Source organism: Anopheles ziemanni, chromosome X, assembly GCF_943734765.1.
Source record: "Anopheles ziemanni chromosome X, idAnoZiCoDA_A2_x.2, whole genome shotgun sequence".
NCBI classification, from domain to species: Eukaryota; Metazoa; Arthropoda; class Insecta; order Diptera; family Culicidae; genus Anopheles; species Anopheles ziemanni.
This window is the reverse complement of record NC_080707.1, coordinates 270,720-298,421: the sequence shown is the minus strand read 5'-3', so window position 1 is coordinate 298,421 and position 27,702 is coordinate 270,720. Positions and strand designations below refer to the sequence as shown.

General features: G+C 45.3%; 2 protein-coding genes across 2 annotated transcripts; one reads left to right on the top strand and one right to left on the bottom strand.

The window, feature by feature from the left end:
• Positions 1-5,485: 5,485 nt before the first annotated feature.
• On the top strand, positions 5,486-9,083 carry LOC131290771 (prolyl 4-hydroxylase subunit alpha-1-like). Its single transcript, XM_058319945.1, has 6 exons — positions 5,486-5,677; positions 6,604-6,838; positions 6,984-7,644; positions 7,929-8,480; positions 8,757-8,922; positions 8,998-9,083. The coding sequence occupies exons 2-6, from the start codon at positions 6,630-6,632 to the stop codon at positions 9,081-9,083; spliced, it is 1,674 nt and encodes a 557-aa protein (XP_058175928.1). The 5' UTR covers positions 5,486-5,677; positions 6,604-6,629.
• Positions 9,084-13,335: 4,252 nt separating this feature from the next.
• Positions 13,336-16,329, bottom strand: LOC131290522 (J domain-containing protein). The gene is made up of 3 exons (XM_058319674.1): positions 16,042-16,329; positions 14,235-14,336; positions 13,336-13,785 (listed from the first exon to the last, which is right to left on the bottom strand). Exons 1-3 carry the CDS (start codon positions 16,126-16,128, stop codon positions 13,432-13,434), a joined length of 543 nt encoding a protein of 180 aa, XP_058175657.1. The 5' UTR covers positions 16,129-16,329; the 3' UTR covers positions 13,336-13,431.
• Positions 16,330-27,702: the final 11,373 nt, after the last annotated feature.

Here is a 27,702-nt window from a genome sequence, read left to right as displayed (position 1 = left end):
TGGAACATTTCTAGTCCTCCGGTCACCCGGCCGGTTTGATGGCTGATCGGTTTTGCACGGTTGGTTGGCACACCGATCGTTTATTTGATTGAGGAAAAACGAGTGACAATGCTGACGTGATTTCCTATCGTTCGTTGCCTTCTGGCTCTTATTTGTTGGCCGCCGTTGACTTGTGGCTGCTGCTGGGATATGAATCTTGAACACTAGGGGATGCCTTAATCCGAGGAGGGTCAGCAACAAGGCCGGAAGATATGGCACGGTCCTGGAGACTAGAAACACACGACGGCGGCGACGTCGACGGCCGACATACTGCGAACGTTTGAATGCTGCAGCCTCGCTGGAGACTGTAAAAAGAACCGAATGGAGCAGGAAATGACGGTCACTGATCGGTGACGATAAGTGTCTATAGGCAGAGTGCAGCAATAGTTCTTATTATTGTTACCCTTATCTACAACGTTTTTTGTGTTTTGTTTTGCGTGTTGATCACGACCCATGGTGCACGTAATCAACGCTATCTCACTTCCTTCCCGATCCCGGACTACATCTCGCTGAGTTGCATAAAAACGCCGCCACGCAAGCCCTTCCATGAAGAATCTCTGCACGTTCGAACGTTTATCTTTCAGATTTGATCTTCAAAATTCATACTTGGTTCGGAGATTTCCTTCCAGTCTTACGTTGCCTGTTGATGATATCTCTCTGCATGTTTAAAATGGCTTCCCATGCAGCATGTGCACACAAATAGGATAAGGGAAGACTTTTCTAATCTTCTCAAAAAAAAAAAAAAATACTGTCATTTTTTGGGCTGCAAATGTCTTAGTCCAGAAGACTGCTGCCGATAACGCATAAGAGATCGTCGTTCGAGAAGCAGGCCAACAACCATATTCGAACATCTATTCGTCAATGCACTATTAAAAGCTCATTCTCGGCACCTGATGTTCATTTGGATGTGCTCGTCGTCGTGTCGGCCAGCCAAGGTGTGCCACCACGACCCCCAAAGGCTATGTGTGCGACGCATTTCTGCGTGCCGTTCGCTCGCATCGGACCCGGTCCGAAAACCAGACTGAAGCCGCTGATCGGGACCGATTATGTAACGGAACGGCCACCATTGTTAACGGTTACAGCATGTTTGTATGTTTATATGGATTTCGATTTTATTTTTTTCTTCTTCCCCTAGATTGTTTCGATTTGCTTGAGACGGGATCAGCTCCGTCTTCGTTCCCCTATCAAAATCGCTTGCTCCCCAGGTGGTATGCACAATTTAGAGGCTGATAAGTCACAGGAAAGGCTACGAGCAAGAGTCCGTTCGGATTGTGCGAAACAAAAAAAGAACAGACGAGAACAAACATACGAACTACACAGCTTAACAAATATTTGGACATTCTTGATAATGATTTTACCGAAAACAATTAACAAGCCAGTGGCGTTGGAGGAAGGTATTGAATTGTTGTACAGATAATTGGATTCCTCGTTTCCCCTATCACCACTGGTTGCTTGTCAAGATTACATATCTTGTTTCGAACATACGTACGTTACACAAACCACCAGTATCTGGATGCTGTATCGGATTGTAAAGGAATGGCACCCGGGTTGAAGTGAATATAGCGTATCGTTTTTTACTGCTAACCCGAACCCTAACGTGCTAAAACACCTAGCACACCTACTTATTTTCGCACCACTAAAAGTCGCAAACTAAAATTCACTGCTCACCTCAATCAAACGGCAACTGGGAAGTAAACGGCAAACAGTTCAGTTATATACAGGATTTTATTGGACAAGTGCCTCTGAAGAGGGCAGAACTGTTCCCTCTAGTGGATTGCCTATCATCAAGGCTGGATTTACCGGATGCACCACCTGACGCCAAAGATGGTGCAAATACGGCATTTACAAAGCATATGATTTAAAAAGCAAAACTATCCGTAAACAATATCGTCATAATTTCTGGCAAAAATGCAAATTGAGGAAAAAGAGTTTTGGTTTTGAGAGCCCGAGTTTGTACTCGTTGAATATACAAGTATGCCATTTAGGGTAATTGACCATACCGAATAGGGCGTATTTACTCTCTGTCCTGTTCATAAATGTTGTCGGAATTTAATCATATTTTTTGCTTTTTTACATAATGTTTATGATGCCCTGTACCCGGGATACCACTCGACCAGTACAAATGCAGGTGATTGATCGCGGTTAATCTGTTGGCTGGAAGATAGACGATAGTCTACCATATGAACCTTGTACCTGGTCTGTCGCAAGAACAATGCTAGGGGCGTCTCCCGATAAGGGTCTACTTTGCGCTATCGTGCGCATGGTCATAGTGCATTCATCTTATGATGATGATCTTACAGTATCGCGAAAGCAGTCTGAAGGGTGTGAATCCCACACTGTTCACTGGCCCATAAGGGAAGGACGCTAGCGCAGGAGAATGCAGTCGGATGCATCGCGCTACTGGGTGCGAACGGAAGGTAGCTTGTGGGGAGACTGGACGTTTCGTGCGGTTGACTCCACAATCATCTTCATACAGAACAGTTTCCACAGTTCGAAGCAACCCAATCGAGGCGGCTGTTGATCGAGGACATTTCTCCCGGTGGGTCACCGTTCGGGTGTAATGGTGTCGGCCAACATTGGGTAAGGTATGCGCGATAGATAGATAGAGAGAAAGAGGGAGAACAAGATGAAGTAAAAAAAAATGCCATCGGGATGCGCGCTATCCGAGAGCAAAACCACGTTTCCCGTAGCCGCTACGCGTTTGTGAACTGTTATTGTGTCTCTGCCTGTATTGTCGTTTTTCAGCACTCTTTGTGTATCCAGCGCGCTGCTATCAGGTCGACCGTGTTCGCAAACCTTACCATTACCTAATAACTCGCCGGATTGATTGCTACATTTGCACGAATCCATCCGGATTAGTGTGGTACGCTTCACGTGAATACTTGAGCGCGGTGTGGGTATGTAAATTGATTGCTGCACTTTGAGGCCATCCGCGGCAAACGAGCGAACACTGGGCATCTCTTGCCGTCGATCGGTGGTTCTAACACACAACTATTGTCTGTCGCATTTTGCGAGGGCGTTGAAACTTACGCTCATTAGCTTGCATTCGGGCTCGTGGACGTCTTGATGCACAAAGGTAACATTTCCCGGAACAACACTCGGGATGACGGGACTTAACACTGATTAATCCGATTCGCCTGATCTCGCGTCCGCCGGACCCGGAGCAGCACTTCGTCCTCACGAGTTTCACTACTACCGTATATCTTCCATGCAACTTTCCGACGGTGAACACAGTCAGCACCGCCGATAAAATAAATAACCCGTTCAACTTTCAGACAACAACAAACTGGATCTCGATCGACAGGCATCAGCAGCAGCGACAACAGTGTGGACAAAACAGTGGCGCATTAAACTGATGGAGACATCCGACAGCACGAGGAGACACCGTAGAGTCCGACGCATCGCATATGGCTCCGCTTGAACAAGCAGGACGGAGCAACCAACCGGGAGCGGCCCCGCGGAGAAAGAGCGTGCTACCCCGGCACAGTGGGCAGGCCGGTTTTGTTTGTCGGTCATAACCGATTATTGAATGAGTTGATAATTTTGTCAACTTATTAAAACTATTATATAGTCATGATTTTTGGTAATGTAAATGATCAAACACGATTTAGTAATTGTACACAAATGATAAGAATCAACGCAACCTTCATTTGGTTTAATTATTGCATTTTGTTCCTTAATTTGCGATTGTGTCAAAAATAAACCTTCGTAAGGTACGCAAAATTGTTAAAATCCGATCGTTCATACCTGATCATTAAGGATTTAAGTGACATTTCCTCCTTCCAGAAGTCACCAGCCGGACCACTTCTTCGGTTGATATGTTTTAACAATGCAAACCATATGACCACCGAATGATGGAGTATGCATCATGGTGACGTTACGCTTCCCAAATGGACACTACACGCTCTCCGCCGGCGATGCATTTTGTATGCTTCGCTCTGTCATGGCGCCACATGTGTGGATATGCCGAGCGGGAACAATGAACCCCACCCCTCCCGTTACATACCGATGCTCTAGCTCAGGGATCGGCACGCGTTTTTCAAAAAGGGCCAGATGATTAAAGAGAAACCGAAGGCGCGGGCCGGATACTTTAAACGATGCTTCAATGTTTCAACCCTTTCCATACCCTTTGTAATGGAGAGTGGAACTTTCTAAATAGCAAAGTTGCATAAAAAGTGGTAAAAGATATAACATTTAAAATGTTATCGATAAACATGTAACAGGAACACCTCGTTAAACAATTATCGTCTTCATTTTTGGGAAGAAAATAAAACTGACGTCGTGAACAAATCCGATAAAAATTGGGATGGGTTTTTAGTATGAAGCACTTAAATATTCTTACGGGCCGGATAAAATTATTTGGCGGGCCGGATTTGGCCTGCGGGCCGCACTTTGCCGACCCCTGCTCTAGCTTTCTCTCTTTGTTCCCGAAATCGCACACACCAAGGTGCCCGCGTTCCTCGGCCTGAGCATAAGAAGAGCATCTCGAAGAGTGGGGCAACAACATCTGGTACACGTGCTGGGGAAGTCCCTTCTCCCGTACCGCGATCGTTGCGTGCAGATCGTTCCGACCGCGTTGTTTACATGTGCAGAATTTTATTATCGGTTTTATGCCTGAACACCTGCAAAAACACTGTGATTTTTCCCAGATGTTGTTGTTTGATCCCTGCCTTTGGGGAGAATTTCTGCAGACGGCATTTAATAGGTTTTGCACCGTCCCATTTTACGTAACAGTTGTGCCGAAGCGTATGCATTTCCAGACGGCTTTTGAATATCCCAGAGCCGCGTCCCATTCGACCTTGATCCAGTTTTATTCCTCTTCCCCGCTTCACCATAGCCTTAGTCATTGTTGGAATTCGTCATTAAGTAGGTTTTTATTTGTCTTCCATTCTTCTGTAGCAATTTTTTTAACATAAAATGTTGGGATTGTTTTTTAACTTAAATATGGAAAACACGTGTTTTGGCCAACTAAACGACCGTGTCACTCCGATGAGTGGTGTTGCTTGATAAGGAAGGAGATTGCAAATTAAGGCTAATAACTATTTTTCTTTCAGTAAGGAACTCCAGAGGAAAACTGTCCGTAACAAATTTTAAAAAAAGTACTTCCATAAAAAGCTCACGAGTGAAAGCTTTACCGGCAAACTTTGGTCCTCCATTGTGCTGTCGTTGTTGACAGCAGATACAGGACGCGGCTATTCTCGTTCTTTCTCATCTTCCGCCCTTGCGCGAGACGGAGAGGAGGAAACAAGCGTTCCAGCAGCACGGCATCGCGCAGGCCACAACTACCGTCCGGATGTACATATAGCACTGGCAATCTCTCGCCTAGCTCAGTGGCGTTTGACGTAAGGCCTCTATCCGAGCGGTGCCAGACGAGAAGTGATGCGGTTGCTTCTCTAGCTTGCTGTAGTTTCTCGAATGAGACACACCGTTTCTTGCCGTTCTGCGTCTGCGATAGGTAACTCCATCGGATGTGATACCTTGTTGGTGCGAGCGTGTGACCACTTTGTTGTCAGCACTGAAAGTGTCAACTTATCCTTTGTGCCAAAACCGTCGAAAAAGCAGTAATAGCTAGGAAAGGTCCAAAAGGAGTTTATCGTCGTTGCCGCAGCGGATAACGCAAGAAGACGTCTGCGTTGTGGTGAGTTGGAGGTTGGTCTGCCGGAAGATGGTTGGGAATTGTTGTAGATTATCTGCGACTGATCAGTGGCAAGGATGAAACACAGTTAGAAAAGAACACACCTCACCGTCGTCAGGCATCGTGAAATCAGCAATCAAACGGCCGGTCCTTCGCCCATCAAACGCTTCGCCCATCGCGCGTCGTTCAAAATGTCTCCGGTGGAAAGCAACACCCTAATGCCTTTCACATCTGTTTAGCGGACCGTGGCCGAAACGCTCCCACGCATGCTGCATGCAATGTAAAGCGATTGACCACGTAGTTCTGCTCCTTTGTAGAATTTGTCTTGGCAACGGTGGGTGTGTGTATGTAAGTGGCCAGGCACTTCCTGTTCTTGTTTCTACAATGTTTAGAAAATATCATGCAATCGAAAGGGAGAGTGTTCGTTGCTAGCGAAGGAGCGACAGAGGAGGATAATGATAGAATAGCACAAGAAAAAGCGAGATGAGCGTGCGCGGGGGTAGAAATATGTTATGATCGTTATCATTGTCGGATCTAGCCGCATATGTGCCCCTCATGCTCGCGCAGCCTGGAGGCGCTGCGTCTTGAGCAGACGTAAACTCTCTGGAAAGCGAAAGGGCTTTAAACTCGCCGAAGACGAAAGGCGTGAACAGGGGGAGCCTGGTCGCGGTATGAAAGCATCCCGCGTCACGTACGCCACAACATCTTGCGCGGCCGGGGCCTAACAAAGGAAAAGAAGACGAGGGAAGAAAAGAAAATACCATTGCGCCGGTTGGATTACTATGCTGGCCGTCTAGAATTTTCCTCACAGACAGTCGTAGTCATTGCACGGTGCCTCGTCATAGCGACAAGTACTCCAGCGTCCATAACACCGGACGGTTTTACTGAATTTTTATTTTCATAGATTTGTTTTTTGGGTTTGTTTTTAGGCGAACATCACCTTCACCGAAGCATAATGGGACCCGCGATCGAACGCTCGCTGCTTACGGTATCGTTGCTGGTAGCTGTTGCCGTCGTGTTGCAACTCCAGTCGGTGCACGTTGACGGTGAATTGTTTACGGCGCTCGCTGACATGGAGGAGCTGCTGGAGACTGAGGCTGTGCTGATCACCAATCTGGATAACTACGTACACGCGCAGGAAGAGAAGCTGCTGCAGCTACGACAGTAAGTGCTCTAGGGTTACTGTGCATGCAGGGTAGGCGGTAAGACTAATCAGTCGAATTCGGTGGTTAAGCAATTCTCTTCTGCAGTGGTATTGATTACTAGACCTCTAACGTTTGCAATGCCATTTTGTTTTGGTTCTGTTCAGGAAAGTTAACGAGTATCGGAGGGAGCACTCGGAGGCTGCACGAGATGTCAGTGCGTACCTGTCGAACCCGGTCAATGCATTCCTGCTAACGAAGCGGCTCACCACCGACTGGCGGTACGTGGAAAAGCTGATGACGTACGAGGTCGGTAAGGAGTTTCTGGAGAACGTGACCAGCTATCGGAGCGTGCTGAAGTTCCCGTCGGACGAGGATCTGAACGGGGCAGCGGTGGCACTGATGCGGCTGCAGGACACATACAACCTTGACACCGCCAGCCTGGCCCGTGGCATGCTTAACGGCGTCCAGTACAGCACCGAACTGTCCGCGGGCGACTGCTTCGAGCTCGGGCGGCAGAGCTACCTGAACGGGGACTACTACCACACGGTGCTGTGGATGCGCGAGGCGATGGACCAACTGACGCACGAGGTTAACCGGACTGCCACAAAGGCGGACGTGCTGGAGTACCTGGCGTTCTCAACGTTCAAGCAGGGCAACATCCAGACTGCACTGACGATGACCGAAGAGCTGCTCGAGCTCGTGCCCGACCACGAGCGGGCGGTCAGCAACAAGGCGTACTACGTAAAGGAGCTGGAAAAAGAGGCCCTGCAGAAGGTGCTGCGTGGCGACGACGGCAGCGAGGAAGTCCCCATCGACACGAGCACGGTAAGCAGAGTGTAGTGTAATGCGTGTAACCGCAGTAATGCACCGTATTTCAAAAGGTATTTCCTTGCATATACTTTTGACTTGACGATGATTTCGATCCTTTAAAATTATTTAAGATGTATGGTTACTTGTAAGAAGAATACTTTATTTGATGTTTGATTTATAATCCAATTTCGGTACATCACTGCGCGCAATCGAATGAATTCGCATCAATCAATTGACCGGCACTTTTCGCTTGTTTGAACCCTTCCTTCAACTGTGTTGCTCGCTGGATTTGCCCACAGAAGATCGTCACCGATGGCAGCCCGCACGTTTACGATCGCAACGAGCGGAAGCTGTACGAGCAGCTGTGCCGCGGCGAGCAACAGCCGCCAATCGAATTGCGCTCGCGTCTGGTTTGCCGGTACACCAGCAACCAGTCCGCGTTCCTCCGGCTCGCACCACTCAAATTAGAGGAGGTGTATCTCCGGCCGTACATCGTTATCTACCACGAGGTGATGTCCGACGGGGAGATCGAGCGCATCAAGCACTATGCTCGGCCACGATTCCGTCGCGCGACCGTGCAGAACTACAAGACGGGTGAGCTGGAATTCGCCAACTATCGCATCAGCAAGTCTGCCTGGCTGAAAGACGCCGAGGATGAGATGATACGCACGATTAGCCAGCGCGTAGAGGACATGACCGGGCTGACGATGGAGACGGCCGAGGAACTGCAGGTGGTCAACTATGGGATCGGCGGCCATTACGAGCCGCACTTTGACTTTGCGCGCCGCGAAGAACGCAACGCGTTCAAGAGCCTCGGCACGGGCAACCGGATCGCCACCGTGCTGTTCTACGTAAGTAATTGGGCGACAGGTCGGGAGCTACATTTCATAACAAATACAATTAACTACATTGTCTCCTTTAACGGAATTAAGGGGCTTCCATCGGTGGTTTCGAATGCTTTCTTCTGATAGTAAAACGGTCTAAAACAAAATAGTTTGCATCACTGACGCAAAGTCTTGCATTACAACAAAACATTCCTTTTATTTCATCGTGTGATTAGAAGTATATTAAATTAAAATAAATTCAAAGTATCCACGTTTAAATCTACTTTTTTCTCTCTCCTTCAGATGAGCGATGTAACGCAGGGTGGCGCCACCGTTTTTCCATCCCTCCATTTGGCGCTTTGGCCCCGCAAGGGTACGGCCGCTTTCTGGTTCAATTTATTCCCCTCGGGTGAGGGTGACTACGCGACGCGGCATGCCGCCTGCCCGGTTCTCACCGGTACCAAGTGGGGTAACGTAATCAAGAAGAAGAGTACTCGCTCTCATCATCGACTATATTGCTAACACAATTCCCATCCCCTTTCAGTGTCGAATAAATGGATCCACGAGCGTGGCCAGGAGTTCCGGCGACCTTGCGGTTTGCAGCCGGACCATGGCGTAGAAGAATTCTGATAGTGATCAGCAGCAGCAGTAACAGCAGCAGCTGGAGGACTGACTGGCGTGGATTCGTACGCATCATGATCACCACCGCCACCGCAGCGCACTCCATGACTATTAATGATCCCAAAAACCAAAACGAATCTGCCATAGGATGTTTTTTTTTTAATTGTCACTAACTGAATAGACATTAGCCAATTATGGTATTCGACGCGTGGCGACGAAGCATTCTGCACGCACAAACGATATGCCATTATGTACTCTAGGTTGCCATAAAATAACCGTCGTTTTAATCGTAATGTGAACATTTTATCAAAGAATTGATGTATTCTTTACCAGTAATTTCAGTTCTCACCCATTCAGATGAATTGATCGTTAGTGTTAGGAGAGCGAGTGATTTGTAAAGAACGACAAATAGCTAGCTGTAAGGTAATTGAGCGCATTTCGCATTCCGGCAAAAGCGTGCGCAAGCCAATAGCAGGCAGGTTCTGGAAGGCTTTAGTCACGTTTCTCGCTGCTGCCAGGATTAGCGAAAGAACACTCTCGGAGTTTATCGCTTTTTTATTTTCTATTTTGTGCCCCAAGAAAGTTCCTTTATATTTCGTTTCTTCCATGTTGGTTTTCAAAAGCATCAACAACTACGCTAATCAAACACACGCATTTTGACGGGATACAGTTTAAATTAAATTGTAAACTGGCGCGTGTGTTGAGCAAACTTAAATTTGACCGGTTACTGGAAGCAAAGGAAAATGATTGCAATTGATCGAAACACCAAAAAACCAAAACTAAAAAATAAAAAACCGAGAAGGATACCACTAATTAGATAACACTGCCAACCCGGCATCCATTCGCTCGTCGTCTTCACTTTTGAGGATTGTTGTCACAAGACACAATGAACGAACCGAACGGGTGGGTAGATGGAGAAGAAACGCGTACCAACAAACATAATTGTTAAACGAGCAGACGCTCTGTTGAAACTTTACTACTTACTGTTGATGGTATCGTACCGGTTTGCCATGCTCATATCGAACTAACTTTTTTTTGTCGAAAATAAGTAGCAAAAGGTAACAGAAGAGAGCGACAAGAAATAACAAAACAATAACATAAATTGTAATAAAGACAATTTTTACGTAAAGCAAACGGCTTGCCTAGCTATATCCGTAAGAGTATTTCGGATTATTTTCACGGCGTAAAACAAAGCGATTGGCACAGCTTGCGAAAGGTAGGCTTTATTTAGGTGTTCCAAGTGGGAGTGTGCACGGTGCACCGGGTGGTGCAGTTTGGCCAACACAGCACAGAGATAAATAAATGTCTTCTACATAAAACAAACAATAGCATCAAACGATCCAGCGGAAACTCCAACCTCCGTACGCGGTTGCGATCCCTCCACCGGAGCGGTACGATAGTGGAATGTGCCTTGTCCCTACAGGATATGAACATTGATCCATTAATTGTTTTTATTATCCTTTGTGTGTGTGTGTGGCTTTTGATTTCAAAGATTTTTTATAATTTTTTGAACATTTTTTGTTTTGTTTTCTTGTGTTGCAATTTAACACAGCTTTTTTTACTCCATTTACTTTTTTTGTTTGACGCAGGGCATGGATATGGACATGCGTGTAAAAGGTTAATCATCTGTATAATATATCAAACATCATTGTCACACAGTTTTAAATCCACATATTCGATTATCATAATTTGAATGTAACGTTTGCCCATTCGTAATACTGTACGTGATGTATGTATTTTTTTTCTTATCCTGCTTCATAAGCAGTTTATATTTATATTTTGCATATATGTCGTTTTACTCAATGCATGTAAATCGCGCTTTTTCCTAAATATGCTATTGGTTCACGGTTGTCATGCCCCCTTCACGCTTGTCTTTTTTGTGTGTATGCTTTTCACTTGTTATCTTATTCACGCCCGTCTTAAATCGTTTCATGTCTCAAAAAGTGTCCTCGCAGAAGAACGGGAGAGAGATAGGCAACAGAAAATCACATATGGGAGTATCCCTCCGACAGGAAAGGAGGTTGGAAGGTGGGTTCGTTCTTAAACGTATCCGTCTGCCTTATCGACCGACATGCCTTTTGACATCCTGCTGTTCGAAATTATCCTTCTCCTAACGCTTGCTAGCTATGATTTCAATTATGAAAAATATGTTCCAACAACAATCTCAACATGCCACAGCATTTTTGAAGAGGGAAATTCGTGCCCATCTTCACGTATGTTTGTTTGCTCCCATCGCACCTTTTCCCGGCCCTCAAGTTCTAGGTTTCTCTCAACGTGTATGGGTTTTGGCGATGAATGGATTTTTTTTTCAAAAACATTGACCATTCCTCGATGAAGATTGTAAATTTCACAAAGAAACGGTAGGTAAAGAGGGTGCTTCAAAAGATGAAGCAACCGCTGGTGGTGGGAGTATGTGTATATATTTGATAGCTCATGGTTGCCTGTTGATGTACAAGTGATTTGTAGGTTTTTTTTCAGTGCTCCTTTGTATAACAATAATGTTTTTTCATCAGTGATGTTAATGCATCTTAGTAGGTAAGAAAGTTTTCCTAGAAAGGATAAAGTGAACGTAAGAATTACCGTAAAAAGATGTCCAAAGTGGTTGGGCGTCTACGAGCGGACGTAAATATAGATCTATCTTCATGGCAGGTCCCATTCCCATCTCATCACACAATGTTCGTGCAGCGTTTGTGAAGTAATAATCAAAGTCATGTAATTTGTTTGTTTGATTCATTCTCTAGCCGTACATACCGCTGACAAAACAACCATTTCACGCAACCTTTTTCCGACCGGCTTTCGGCAACCTCGACGAGGGCAACGAAGTGTACAATATCATCGTATTTATATAAAAACGTTAAGAGTTTTTTCTTCGTTCTCATTTTCAATTCAATTTATCCACACTCAAATGAGATTGAAGTTGACTGGTAGAGTGGAGGTTTGAACTTCGGACCTAACCGATTTCAAAACCTGTTTTTCGACACTGCTAGTGGCAGCTTTACAGTAGGAATGAATTTACGGGCACGCGGGATATGCGGTGGTGCACCATTAGCGATTGTTCACACTCAATATGAATATACATATACTTATATATAGTAATATTCTAACAAGCTACACGTACAATATGCAAACTACATTACTAAACAGTGTGAAAACTCCCCTACGTTGAAAGGTCCCACAAATGCGAACCCTAGCGCCCGATATGGTATGGAAATCATTACTCTTGTTTTTTGCTCTTGTTTGTTTGCTTCCCCCATGAAGCCCTTTGTCTCTGTCGTCTTACATCATTATTATCGTCTTAGGGGGCACCTGCTATCGATCTTTTCTTTCTGCAGCTTCTACACTCTTTTTTGTGTATGATTATTTTGTTATGAATTATGAATACATTTTTAACTGCTGCTGTATTCTCATAGCAGACGAACAACAACAACTAGTACAGTCGTAAAACACCGATGGCAAACGGTCAAGGAATTTATTTCCTAGGTGGAATAATATCAACGATGACTGTCTACGACAGGAAGTATAGATTAATCCGTTCCTCTGCTATTTGCACTCTTGCTTTCAATTGGCATTACATTGACTCGCTCATAATGAACCTCGCATCTGTGTTAACTGTAAGGAGGAGGATTTTCAGATAGTAGATTTGCAGAGAGATCTGCTCTCGTTTGAATCGACTTGCATGATTTGCTACGCCCATTAACAAGAAGACAAAAGGCCCTAAGGCCCGATGACCGTTTTTGCACGCTTTTCACTAATTCACTTTGTTTTGTTTTTATTGATCCTGCTGCTACGTATTACATTTGCATCATCATGTAGAAATCGTTCGACATAGAAGTATGTCACAAGCGACTGATGAAACAAGTAACAACTATCCGTTCAAATAATAATCAAATTATAACACAACACGAACATACATGTCCGATTATCTACCTAATAAAACAATACAACCGAGATAACAACTAGGAAAGAAACTGTCATGGTGTTGGGGAATTTGTATATTGCCACATGGTGATTGCATTTTCTTCCTGCTGTGTTGTTGAATGCGTACTGCCTGCACTAATTATGAATTCAACCATGAGTTCATTAGCAACCGCAGCTGGAAGTGAAATATTTGAGTGTGGTTTCGGGAACGATGCAGTGAAGGCTGCTCCACTCATTCTAGCACATGGGTTTCGAGGTTGGTATTATCCTGGGAAAAAACACGTGAGATTCAAACGGGTAGCGGCAAATGCCAGAAATAGCCTATATGCACAGGCAAGTTGCTAGAGAGGGAGCGAATCCGGCGGAATTGTTCTTGAAGCCTCTTGTGGCACTTCACTTCTCCATCCTTGCTGGCACCACTCGACCGAGGTCTGTTTGCTTAGATCTCGTAGTTGCGGAACTTGTTGACGACCTCGCTGGAGTTTTCCGAGCCCCATTCTCCCTTGCGGCCACCATAGTATAGCGCGGCCCCCCCCTCGGACGCGCGCCGATGGGCCGGGTTTGGTTGGGCGGCACTCAGGCCCGACGCGGACCCAGCCGCGCCGGTAGTCGAGCCGGCCGCACCGCCCTCCGGTAGCATGCGGTCCTTGGTTTTAGGGATGGCCCAGTGCATGCTCTGCTGAACGTGCTCCTTCATCCCGAGCCAGTTCTTGTAGCTGATCTGGATGCCACTGTTACGCCATTTGTCGTAGCTGGCCCGCTTCTCCGGGTCGCACAGGATCTCCTTCGCTTCCTGCGGGTAAAAATGGAAGAAAAAGAATTTGAGACTTGATACTCAATGTCAGGAAAATTTCAAAAAAATATCTCAATAAAAAAGTCACACAACTGTACTGGAATCTTGTAAAGTAAAATTGTTGGAAAGTTTTATAGATATTGAAACAAATATCATTTTGTCATTCAGTTTCAAATGGTTTACAATAACTATCTTATTTTGAAAAGAGCTGCCATGTCTATTCGTCAGCATCGATCAGGTTGCAAATAAAGCAAATAGCTGCAAATAAAGCAAACAAGTGCGTATCGCTTCTCTTGCACGGATAAGAACCGCAAAGTTAATGGATAAAACCAGCTTAAGGACGGACAAATGGGTCGGATGTTCCCGAGTGGTTGGTGGATGGTTTATCGTCCACTCTTCCTCTCTTGTCACCACACTTTCCCCGATTCGTAATCATTAGTCGTCATTACCTTCAGCTGTTGAAACTTGGCCTCGGACTCCTTGTCACCATCATTCTTGTCCGGGTGGTACTGCAGGGCAAGTATTTTAAACTCGGCCTGGATTTGGTCCACCTGTAATGGAGAAGAGAACAGAAGTTGGCACCGATGAGAAACGCAGCGTGTACGAACGAGAAAGAGACAGAAACAGAAAATGGGGCAAAGTGTGGGAGTATATAAACAACGTGTGTTGAGGTAGGGTGGGGACTTGAAAAAATAACCAACTCATCTTGTCATGTGCAGTGGCATTTAACCAGTCTCGGGGTTTCCCCTGATCAGCCCAGCAAATCCGCACTGTCCTCCACCATCAACACACAACCTCGTCCCATTTGTGCACATTCATTCATTCACCTTCTGGGATGGATCCCTCCGTGCGAAGGACCAAGAGGGTTCAGAAATAATTTATGTATAACCTATCCATGTCTGCCTATGCCTACACACCTATGGTGGCCCTATTCTGTGGGTCGTTCTTATATAAACCATGCATGGTACCTGCCATTTCCGACCCTTAATAACCGTTGTTGTGCGAAAAGTAGAACACGGGTAGTAGGAGAACGTGGTGTGGGGATAAAGTGTTTCAAATATTCTTCAACAATGAAAAAAGGAGGTGGTGAGGTTGGAAAAATCGGCTCACAGAACATGAATTTTACAAATGGCGGCTAATGTAAACTTCACATCGGCGCCAACGGGTTCAGGGTTGCAGTAACATGCATTTTGGTAGATGCAGAGCCGAAAAGAGGCATAAAAAACGAAGGAAAACCCACCAACTTACCCTTTAGGCAAGCTTCACGCTACCACCAAGCATAGTCTCTTGAGCAGAACAACGGCAAGTGGCAGGGCCGTGAAAACGTAACATTGAGATAGCAGCTGGACGGCAGCTGAAACGTAACATTGAGATAGCAGCTGGATGCAAGTATTCTCGATCCGAGAAAAATGTGTGCGTGTTTTGGTTGCATTCGCGCCACTTTTCACATGATGCCAAACGTTGGGGGGAGAAAATCCGGCCCAAGGGGAATCCCTCCCAGGGTCAGGTGATATCGATCATCGGAACAGCGTGATTCAGTAATGCTGTTTTGTTGCGTTTTGCGTAGTGAATTACTACTGGTGTCTGCGCATTTTCAAGTGTGACAGAGAACACCAGCATCTTCGTATGCTGAGTAGAATTGGGTCATACCGATGACATCCACATAGAACCTTTTTGTCAGTCAACATTTTTGGCTCTAGAGATTTGCATGAGAGCGATTGAAATTGAAGGAAATGTTCGAAATTTCGGTCCCATTTAATGACCACATATATCTCTGCTTCACCCTTTCAGATAGAATTGTCTGCAGCAAAGGTTAATTTTTTTTAATCACTATTTATCAAGGTGGAAAGCTATTCAACCGTTTTCGCACGCACGTGAAAGCTCGGATGTATTTGCTTCCTGCTAAAAACATACTTCTTGAGCAAACACTTATGATGGTTTTCAAACATTTCAAATTTCTTCTCTCTATCTTTTGCTTGCAAATTATTGTCTCTAATTGAATTGAGGTAGGACAACTGATACTTATTTAAGACGCTCTATAGATCATTATTTTGTTAAATGGGTACAACGTCAATGGAATGGAAGATGGTGACATTTAGTGAATGGGTGTCCCAGTGATCCTTAAAAGACGAGTAAGTGAGATAAGAGCATTCGAAAATTGTTATCCTTAGGTGGAAGAAAAAGGTCATAAGGTTGTAGAAAAGTGGAAAGCGCTAAGAGTGGCGGGAAATTTGGAAATGCGAAACGCGGCCTTACCGTGGACGTTTCGTTGCAGTTCAACATCGCGTACAGGTCCTCCTTCGAGTCGCGTTTGTACGCGAGAATTTCATCAACCCCGCTCATGGTTGCCCCTTTGTTGTCTGAGGGAATTTGGTTGCTGATTACCGCGTATGTGTGTTTACTGGTCGCTTCGCCAGGCGGGTGTTGATAGACGTGTGACGGGGTACGTCCAAGCTGGCCGCTTCCTGCCCGTTACTGCGCTTCACTCGTTGACGACGCACAGTGATAGTAATAATCTAGCGATACACGGCGTCAATGGCTAACCGACCAACTTTTGAGATTGGAAAAATAAATATATAAAAAAAAAATCAGCAATATATCAACCGAGTAAGCCCGGGATAAGGCCTAATCGCGGGGTAGCAAAATGTCATTTTGTGCTTATTGGCTCTAACAATACAACTATATCGAAATAAATAAATAAATAAGGAAACAAACCCACCCGAGTGCCTAAAGCAGGGGTCTAGACAAGGGTCTAAGGACAGAAAAGGACAAAGCCCTAATAAAGTACGATAATTAATGAATTTGTATTCATATTTTTGTTGATTACTATTGAATGTTTCTGTAAGTAATTTTTAAAACGCCAACTTTACACGCGAACGCACCCTACAGTTCTTTTTATAGTTGTTAAAACATCGTCTACCAAACATGGTAACAAGTTATCCTCTGACAGCTTCGCCAGTTTGCAACAAATATTTTATGTTGCTTTCCAACTTGTACAGATTCAAAATTACTCCAAAATAAAGAGTTCGTCTAAAGGATTATCAGCACCGGAGCGAGCCCGGTTTTTGATTTTTGGTTCCACTGGGCTATGGTGGGCTCTTGTGCAGGTGCACGGCACACAGATACACACACACACACATGCTAGCCCCCACGCACATACACTGACATATAACGACCTTCGCGAGCTGAAGTGGCGGGCATTTGGCGAACCCGCGAAACTTTCCCTTTTTTTTTTTGGTGTTGTTGCTTGTGACTTCGTTAACGCGCTTTGCGGTCCGGAACGTTTCCCTGTTCATAGTCGGTCGATATGTGCATGTTGTTGGCAGCGGGGTTTTTCTTCACTTAGGTGTTTCCTACCCCGTCCAAATCTCTTAATATTTCCCACCAAGCAGCTGACGGCTGCTGCTGTATGCTGAAGTGCGGCAAAATGTCGTTCGCTTGACTTTGACGAGCGGTTTGATTGGGTGGTTGCCTGCATCGCTGCTGGCTGGCTGGATAGCTTCGGGTATTTTTTGGTTGAGTGTCCGTTAGGCAGGGGACTAGCGCGTAGAGATTGTTATTCTTTTGGATTTTAAAATAAATCTAATCGCCGTAATGCGTGCTTACCCACAGCTCGCACGTACACACTCGCAAAAGGCTGATCGACGAGGTCAATCGAAGAGAACAACAATTCAACACTGGGCCGCCCTTTTTCCTGGGCTCCACACAACGCAACAACACACAGTCGACCTCCGAAAAAACGGCCTTGCACCGCACTGCACACCGCACTGCAGCAAGCGCCTTGTGAGATGCACTGCAAGTGAATGTTGTGTTGATATGTATGCGTGTCTGGGTCTGTGTACCGTTGCTGCGCTATTGCTCGACTGTTAGGAACACCGAAACTGAACCGACCTCTAAGCCCGACTGTAGCCAACGACCGACTGAACCGCACTCTGGAGCTCACACAGCTCAGGACAACCAGCGCGACCCGAGCCAGCGGCATCAGCAGGCTCCGATCCCAGTGTTCGCGCGAGGAGCGAGGGCAATGGGAGGTGCGCGCGGGCCATTATCGTTTCATCTCCAGCAAGAGCCGCGAGTGGGGCTTGCTGGCTGGTCCGACGCGGAAGCGTGGTGCTCCAGCACGACGGCCCGCGCGCAGCAGCCTCGAACCCGCGGCCGTAAGCGATCGATGAGCCGAAGGTATGAGTAATCGTGCTCTTCGTTCGGTGGGCACGCGAGAGCGCACACACCATGGTCGTGAGGTTGGTGCAAAAGTACCGTCCGGATGTGACACACTTCATTAACTACATCGACTGCCGTCAAAAAGCTATCCACGCTGAAGCCTAGGTTCAGCGGTAGAGGATGTGTTAAGCAGCACAAAACAGAAAAACTGTTTTAATTCGGTCTTGCTTGCCACGCATCAGATACAATGCGGATAATCTGCTACCGCCGAAATAAGGACACATCCTTTGGAACGCGTATGATTCCGTACAGACACAAAGTAGGAAATGATAGTGGAGTCTAATAAACAAACTAAAACCATTCGGTTGAGGACTATATAGCTATCTGCGATTCACAAACTTTGCCCCATAGTTAGTCTGGTATAGTGACATCATCGCCCCAATACAGTTAGAGATTCACAAGATAATTTAAATAGCAAGGTTAATTTGTTACCGAATTCGATTTACCTTAACGTAAATTATGTTTATGGATACCACACATGCACTCTCTCGTTCACGAGCTTATCAGCTAGCGTTTTGTGTGTGCTAAGGCCATCATGTAAAGTACGCTCTTAAATTAAGAAGATGCTTCACCTACGATGAACACAACAAAAGAAATATAATTCTTAAGGCCTTTCGCATATATGGTTTATCTTGTACGGAGGATTCTTCGGGAATCCTAACGTTTGCAAGCTAATCTGATACAAAATATCTCTTTTAATGGCAAGCTATCTGTACTATATCAAAAGATTTTATAGAAAAAATTACATTGAGTGTTTGTAGGAATCATTAAAGATTGCTTTAGCAAGAATTTTATACAATTCTTTCGCTTGCCTCATGCATCCAAAACCAACTGTGTTCTGGTAGGAAAACAATTACTTCCACACTTCTTTCGCGTGGCCCGTGCATCCAAAACCAACTGTGTTTCGGTAGGAAAACAAGAAATTCCTATCGATTGTCGTCACAAGCAAGCGTTTCGTATTGTTATTCTACTGTTGGTACACAACAGGTTTACCTACGTTTAACAGTTCTCGTGCCAAGTTTATGCGGTGAAATTGTTGAACGTAAATTCAAAGTATTTCCCCTTATAATTGCTTACGCTGCCCACGCGGTTTGCTCTCGTTGCGCTGTTTGTACTATTTTAGCAAACTTTGGAGGCTGGGTTCGGCCGCAACGGAAAGAAAAAACTGTCCAATTCACCAGAAGCAAGACCGAGCGAAAGAAAATAAAACATCAAAGAAAACATTCGTGCATTGCTGAAATACTTCGATCGGTTTGCATGTCGGCTGAAATCAAATCAATGGAATTGTTAGTCACACTGTTCAGGGGGCCCCAAAAGTGCCGAAAGTTACGCCTGGCTTGATGGAAGGCCAGGTTTAGATCTAATTACTTTTTAATATTACAATTTTTACCCGTAAGTAAGACATTGTCATTCAGCAAATTGGATGTAGTCAGGATCAGCGTGATGGGCAATTGGATTTGTTCGCTCACAGATTATTACTGTGCAGTTGATTAATTTTTCCAAGTGATAGTGTCAGCCACAGGTACTCTAGTGGGCAATGGCATGTAACCATCATCTCGTGTTTGTGTTCTACAGGCTGAGGTTCAGTGAGGGAGAATTTACATCTCAGCAACTCCGAAAAGTGCATCGGTAATTCTTTACTGAACTTCGAACATATTTTAATTGAAAAAAAAAAATAAAATTCCTCGGTACGTGCCACAACTAAGTTTCGAAAGCACAGCACTGTCCATTAAATTACCTGCACTTAAAAGGTTAAAAGTGCTACCTACATGCACAAATAACGGGTCCTTCATTCGCACATTTCATTCGTTTCAAGACCCAACCAAGCTTTTCAAAACCATCGCTTCGTGTTCATCCGTACGAGGAATCATAAAACCAGCCTGCCGTAGCTGGATAGCTTTTCACTCAGCATCCCTGCAGCATCTCCGCCCCGGTGGCCACATCCCAAGTTTTAAAAATAGCCATATTTAACAATCTTCAAACCATCCAACTGTTCTCAGCCTCCCACGGCTACGGATTCCAGAAGCGCACGTTCCTGGATGTCTTTTATCCTTTTTTGCGCTCGGTTTTGAACCCGTTTCCCTTTTTCACCGAGCAGAGTAGAGAGATGCCATAATACTCTGCTAGTGTGTGATGGTGTGTTTGTGTCTACCCATTTCTTTTTCTCTCGCGTAATACACCGACAGGACCCTACGAAATGAGCCTCCATATCATGACGAACCCAATAATATCGGCCGTTTCGAAAATGGCCAGTCCCGACTAGCTGGATGGACGGAGAAGTATAACCAATTATGCATCGACAACGTATGGTGTATGGTTCTAATCCTTGTGTTCTAGAAACAAGTTCAACACCCGCCACTTTTCAATATGGGGCCCTGTTCCTTGGCCTATGTACGACTAACTAACCTAGAGCTGATGGTTAGTCAGCAGATTTCGGGAACTTGTATCCACTGCGTGTCAATGCATCACTCACGTCCCCATCATCATCATCATCATCATCATCATCATCATCATCATCATCATCATGAGTAACATCGTTCTCGTCTCCATCGGTATGTTAGTTTGCTATCCGACACCCGAACAGCCATCAGTTATTTCCCCCGTTTTCCATCGTTAAACGTTGTAGCGCTAGAATGAAGTTTTTATCGATGGCCTGCCGACTAACGGTGGCCTTACAGGTGGGCAGTCCGGCCCACGTTCTCTATGACTACTTAATATACTTCCTTCCTGCTTTTGGGTGTTCTAATCCTTCCGACACATTCTATCATTTACCACTATCAATGGTGATGTTTGCAGCGGGGGAACGCGGTGATTGGAGGCGGGGTGGATTTTCATTTCTTTTCTGGTTTTCCATTTGCAGGACGTTTTCCTCCATACCCGATGTACGAGGGATGTTCCAGAAGTATCTGACGGGACGTTTAGTGGGCTGATTTAAAATGAAAATGAAGAAAATGTCGAAATGCCGTCGGTGAGTACTTCAGCTGAAGATGTGGGTTCTTTAGCTCTACAGTAGAAATAGTTAATTGGGGTAAGGTCCAGCTATCACATAATAGGATAATGCTGTCTTTCGAAGCATATTTATGCTCAAAGTACAAGTTTCGTGAAATGTTATCCCATCATTTAATAAGATTTCTCCAAAAGGTCAAGGACTGCCGAAACTACCCTCGTGAGTTATCCAAAAGCTGAACCTTTGCTCGTCTGCTCTCGTTGTGTGTGTATTTTATTGACAGTGAAACCACGCCGAAGACGTTCGACTTTCTTAGTCCCATTTTTAGAACTATACCACGGGGAGTTGCGTGTCGCGCCCACATGCTCCCAGCATCAGCAAACACATCTCTTTAGGGTCCACCAGTAGGACTACTGGAGTAAGAACGGAAAAACGGATACCTGACCGAACCAGCCCAACCGTGATGAGTGATGCCGTTAAAAAGGGAGTTGGTGAACCTTTTGCTTTGACACGGAATTTGCGGGAAGAGAAGAGCAGATGTGAACGGGTTTGGAGCCCTCAGTTCTCCATCACTCGCTTCTTTCTTTCGGTCTCTTGTGAAAGCAATTGGAACGTTCTAGTGATCGATATTTATTCGCTACTTCTGGCGCTACTTCTCGTACGGTAGACCGTCGCCAGTTTTTGCCTACCGACTAGAAACCGTTTTCCAACTAGTTATGGAACTGGTAATGGATTTTCACATTCGGAGTTTTTTTTTTGGATGGGTTTTAAAGCAGCCTTTTCAACCACTGTTGCAATGAAAGGAAATTTCATTTGATGACAGAAAATTTTGTGTCCTCAAAGATTCTTCGAGATCAATTTTCGAACATCGTCGAAAGCTCAACAGGTAATATGGTAAGGGTATCCTTACTCCATGCTTGTAGAGTTCCAAATACTGCATGGACTAGTTTATAGTTTCTAGTTGTATATTACGGACCTTAAAAATTCCACCCTGTACTTGAGAATGTTTTTATGTAAACTTATACACATCTCCGTGGCTTCAAGAGTATCGAGTTCGTTTCGTGTCTATCACGTGACCAACGAAACTAGATTGTTTTAAATACTAGAAAGGGGTCATGCCCGAATGCTTTCGGGTAGTCAATTTGATCGATGTTTGATGGTAGCGTGCGAATAGTAGTAACCATAACTAACGGTCAAAATTTAAACACTTATCCTTAGATTCGGAAAAGTTTGAAATGTTCGAGATAGCACATTTGTTCTTGTACCTCAGGGTCTTGTATTTTGTTTCGTTGAAAACAAGTTTAACAAATAACCTACAGGGAGCCCACTATAGGTTCATATCTTAGTGACCTGTGCCACTCGATGATGTACGTACGCAACAGTATAGCATTCAAGTTTGAGCTGCTGCGACCGACAACAGATTCTTCACCACCTCAACCACTCTTCAAGTCCTGCTCTCGGCTATGCGATTTGCAAAGAACAAAGAGCTTCGTTAAATTCCGACAAAGCAAGCGAACGAGCGAGTTCGCGAGCGCGCGCGCGCGTCCTCTGGCGTACCAGAAATTCACCGACCGGTCGTCGTAGCGCGGTGGAAAGGGGTGGAAATGTGGCGATTGCACCCTGGCAAGGACATGCGGTCGAAACTGAAACCGAAACACTCCGCTATGGGTAATCCCACCACAGCGACCCCCGCCAGTTCAACGGTACTTGGGATGACATTGACTAATTGATCGAATTAAAAATAGTTTTATTTATCTTCCTTGTACGGGGTGTGAAGAAAGCGGTCGACATTGACACCTTTTTCAGCATTTCTTCGCTGCTTCAACACGACCGGAAGCTGTTTGCAATTAAAAATGTCAAAGTCGCAACCGCAAGCAGCACAAAGGGCTGGAAAAAACATCCGACCTTCAAGATGTTTCGCCCACCGTTCCTAGCATGGACAAAGATGTGTTGTATGATCTGCATTGTAACGGTGAGGATCAAAGGAGTAGCAGTGGGGAAGGCATGGTTCCGGGTTGTGGAGAACGCAATTGGAAAATGGAAACAAAAAATACGCTTGCCACCAGCAAATAAAGAAAGCGCTGCAAGCTGGGAAAACAATAAACAAGGGCAAAACATGGGAAACACAACGGAATGGAGTTACGGGCACCAGCAAGGATGTTCAAGATGCGGTGTGGCGTATATGTGCTATCTTTTCTTATCATCTCTTCTCTTCCAACATCCTCCCTCTTGCCAAGGTCTGCGGCGACACGTCAAAACCAGTGTTTGCAATTCGCAAGCTAAATCTCGACCGTGAGTAATGCCAGGAAAAACACCCCCGGAAGGTCATTCGATTTTGCGCGCCCACAGGGAAATCGTGGAAGATAAGGCGCCTCCATCGACGCCGAAGCGAGGGTCACACGCAGGCATTCCGAGTTGGAAGTGAAAAAAACAACGAGCAAAAAGCAATCAAATTAAGAAGCCATCCGAGACAAGTGGAGCGGGCAGAAATGAAGAAACGGTGTAGATCACCAGACAAGGCACACGAAGGAAATTGTGCGCCTGGAAATATCGGGTAGAAGGAACAAAAACAAAATACCTTGCGGAAAATCTTAGCCCCACCGGATGCGGATAAGCATGAAAGCTGCAGATGGAAAATCGCCGACCCGACCGGATTAGGGAAGTTTAGCCAGACCCACGCAGGCGGGTGGTTTTTTTCCCTATCCCTCCTCCCAAAGGGGGTGTTGGGAGGAAAAAAGGAAAAACTTGCGCTAAGTATCTGCGAAATAATGCCTGTCGGTGCTCGGTTGCCTTTGGAGAACTTGCTTTTCATTATTTGCTCGACTCGTGTCTGTGTCTTTCGGTGTGTCATGTGCTTTCCTCCATCCAACTAACACCCCGTTCCTCCTTCTGCTGGTCTTGGCTTTACCGTTCCCCACGCTTAAACAAATCAATTTGCACTGAGGGTACTATTTGCGCTTTGCACACAGAGGCGCACCCCATTCTATGTATTTATGTAGAAAATGAAAATATCACCATATCACTGTGCGTTTGAGTATGTGTGTGCTATTCACTCTCTATCGTTACATTTTTCTCTTTTTCTCTGACTTTTCACTGCCTCTCATGGTTGAGTTTTCTCTGTAAACCGTATTTCCTTTTTCCATCAACATAGACGTTTTGTATCAGGGCTGGCAAACTAGTTCCTCGTAGGAGGATTAGTTATAATATAAAGGTTTCATTTTCATTTTATACATACAAAATTACGTTTCGTTAAACATCGCAATACTTCCTTTATCGCAGCAAATTTAAGGTAGTCATGATGTGATCGCGTTCGACACACTTGGCTAAAAATCCTCTACTTTCAAATCATTTTCAAGCTGGGCGATTTTCATCATCCCAAAACGCTACAGGTGCTATCCCTGTCCGTTTGCTCTTGCCCGGTTGTGGATGTACCTCCCGCATTTTCCCACGGACTCTCACGCATTTTTGCAAATATAACCCCTTTCGCTCGAGTTGACCCACCGTTACCCCTTACACGTCCGTGCACGCAAACAAGTATAAATATCGTGCATGTTAAGCAAATAGAGTAGTTAGTGTTTAGAGAAGAGGCAGAAATCACTGACAGGCCTTGGGTGGGCGAACGAATAGACAAACCATGCAACTACCAAAGGAAAGGTTCTTAACGTCCCTGCTGTCGTAGGATTTGCATGTACACGCAGATATCCTCGATGTAATTTGCACGTACATAAAAAATACAACAAGATGTAGAATATGAATACTGGGGTTGGAGCTGGAGTGTGGACATTGAGTGGCAGGGAGAGGACACGAGGAGCATGTCAGAGACAAACGTATTTCGCGCGCGCGCGTGTGTGTATGCGCGCATTTATCGTGGTGCTTTTTCCATGGTGACGTCCGTATTGGACGGTAGATGAGTTATGGAAAATTTCCAACCGATTTAACATTAATCCACTCTCGCCTACCCCGCTTTCCTGCAACCACCTACCGGACCAGCCCGACGCACCAGACACACGCAGCCGCCAGTTTTTTGTCCGCACACAGACCCTGACGCTTTTTTCTTTCCTTTATTTTTAATTTGAGGTAGTAAAGTTTATTCTTTGTATTATTCGTGCGAAAATCCGTGTTAATAGGCAGCGGACGGTAGGTAGACTACAGGGGCGGGAGGAGTTCGAAGTAAAATGGCGGAGAAAAAAACAATCTTCCGACCGAGCACCGACGGAAATGGGAGTAAACCTTTTCAATTACGGCGAAAGAGTTTCAGGAAGTAATTCAACGGAATTTCTTTTTATTTTATCGTTTGGAAAAGGCTGCTTAAGGAATGATTTGGGGTCAGTATATTTTTCGAATGCAAATGCTAGGAAGTCCTCGTATCAATTCTCCGCAATGAACTCAATCACCGATTACCATCCAGAGATCGTCGCGACGACAAGAGATGTCGCTAGCTCCTCAGACAACGGCTGTTCGTCGGTTTTTACTTTTATTTATTTATTTTCCCACTCCTCCCACAATGATCGCATCCACTCGGTGGGGGGAGGGTGGGTATATGTTTATGCCTTGCTGAGCACACAGCGCGCGCCATATTTCGTCACAATTATTTGTGCCGCCACACAAGCAATCCTGCACACACAATCATAAGTACACGCACACAATGTGCGAGCGATCGTTGGTCGCGTTTTTCATCTAGCACATTATTACAAAGCAACCGTTTTTGCTCGTACGTTACACGCAACAAGAGGAAAATCTCGATTCGGAGGAAGTTTAGCGCCAGCTGGGAACAGGGAAACGCGAATCTTGCGCGAAGGGTTACGCGACTGTGTAGGTTGTGAAAATCGCGACCAGCAACTAAACATAGGATCTTTGATACACACAGGTCATCGTCAAGGAGGAGCGCCATATCATGACTAGGTATAATTACTAGTCGTGAGTTCGATTCTCGGTGGTCACTGTTTTGACAGACAGGTTTGATAATAGGATAGTAATAGTAGAAATTCGAAAGGCCAATCATCAAACCAATTCGAAACGAAGCAAAGGTTTGCTATATTTTATTATAACTGAAGTTTAATATATAACTTTGTTATTTAAAAATTATGGACATATAATGAACAATGCTTTCTGCGATTACTTCACGCTTCTTCTTAAATTTGGCGCAGGTGCACTGCGATATAGCCTTTTCGCGTCTAGAAAAGTATCTTTACTTACTTAAAACTTTACTTTAAAAAGCGACTCTAGGGATTTGAACCTACAATGCGCTGGTCGAGTTCAAGAGAGAACCTATTACCATAGAGCGCGTTCTCACACAATTTAGATCTCACTCCACATTTCACCCTTGTTATTGTGGATGCACTTCAACTGACGTGGGTCCTTGAGGAAGCAAACTCAAAATGTTTTTGGTGAATTGTTGGTTTTTTTACAACTGTAGTCTTTCAAATAATCAAGTCTTTCTTTCAACAAGTTTTGCTTGTAATCTACGGGTATTACTGTTCCAATCAATGTATTTTTCTGCGTGCTGCAAACGATTAGCGCCACCGGTCAAAAGGTTTGCTTGTGCCCCAGGTTGGGGAAGAGGTTTAAAATCTCGGGTTCGGTGCGACTCAGTTTTCCCAAACAACTGTATTTTACCCTCTCTCGCTCTTTTTCGAACCAGATGAACGAAACAGTGCTCGAACTGAAGATCGATTTCATTTCAAAGCTGCTCCCCCCTAGTGATCCTAACCTCCTTGTTTGGACCCACCAAGCCACCGGTGTTCTGCGCGGCCAGTGCGCATTCGCACACACCATTCACACGCGACTTGTGAGAACGAGAAGACGGCGCCGGATGTGGCGTACCGCTCCTGTTCGCGCCGATGCGGTACTGACGCTCCCGATGGGCCCGATCGGCGCTGCGAACGGCTGTATGACACGGTCGCGCCGGCAGTGTGTGCCGTAGTCCCGCCCCGGTGCCAGAGCAGAGTCCGGCCATAGCGTAGCAGTGTGGTTGCAGCTGCAGCTTCCGTGTGAGGTTCAGAAAAGTCGTGCGCGCGGTAAACCCCGTGTAGATTTTCTACTCGCTCGAAAACGTTGCCAGAGTAGCACAGTGTCCGGAAAACCGAAACCATCGTTTGACTCGATCGCTACATTGGACTGTCGGTCGTCGGAATATTGACCCAACACACCCTGTTCGTGTGCAGCCATTTTTGTTGTTGCCCTTGTGTGGGACGGTGGTGGATCAGCTTGTTAACGTAGATCGTACTACTCTATATTTCTATGTCTAGACGTAGATTCTCGATCAGTCCTGTATTTCCAGTGCTACATTGAAACGTACACATCCTTTCGATCTTTCGCTCGCTCTCCTTTCTCTCCTCCTCTCTACTTTTGTTTTTTTTACATCAAATACACACAAACACACACACACACACATACACACACATACATAAACACACTCACACACACACACAGACCTGTTATACTCAGTTAGTGATAAAGCTTATCAACGCATCACGTGTACCGATCCTGTATTGGCGGGTCGATTTTTTACGAACTCTATCAAACACTGTGGCTAAAAAAAAACGCATACACATTCGCAACAGTAACACGCGCTCGCACGCATACGCACTACGCAATAGTTCCTTTCGAGTAATAATAATATGCATTAGGAAAATTCGTTGCGTTTGGAGGAAAAATGATTTTCTAACGTTATTAAGAGCACAGCATGAATCTTGGGGTGGGTTTTCAACCCGTGACGTGAGATTAAGGTACGCACGTATGAAGCAAGA

Coding starts and splice junctions, on each gene's coding strand:
- LOC131290771 (XM_058319945.1), top strand. CDS start 6,630: ATGGGACCCGCGATCGAACGCTCGCTGCTTACGGTATCGTTGCTGGTA. Junction 7,645..7,928: donor TCCCCATCGACACGAGCACG/GTAAGCAGAGTG, acceptor ATTTGCCCACAG/AAGATCGTCACCGATGGCAG. Junction 8,923..8,997: donor TCTCACCGGTACCAAGTGGG/GTAACGTAATCA, acceptor ATCCCCTTTCAG/TGTCGAATAAATGGATCCAC.
- LOC131290522 (XM_058319674.1), bottom strand. CDS start 16,128: ATGAGCGGGGTTGATGAAATTCTCGCGTACAAACGCGACTCGAAGGAG. Junction 14,337..16,041: donor ACTGCAACGAAACGTCCACG/GTAAGGCCGCGT, acceptor TCTCCATTACAG/GTGGACCAAATCCAGGCCGA. Junction 13,786..14,234: donor CCAAGTTTCAACAGCTGAAG/GTAATGACGACT, acceptor TTTTACCCGCAG/GAAGCGAAGGAGATCCTGTG.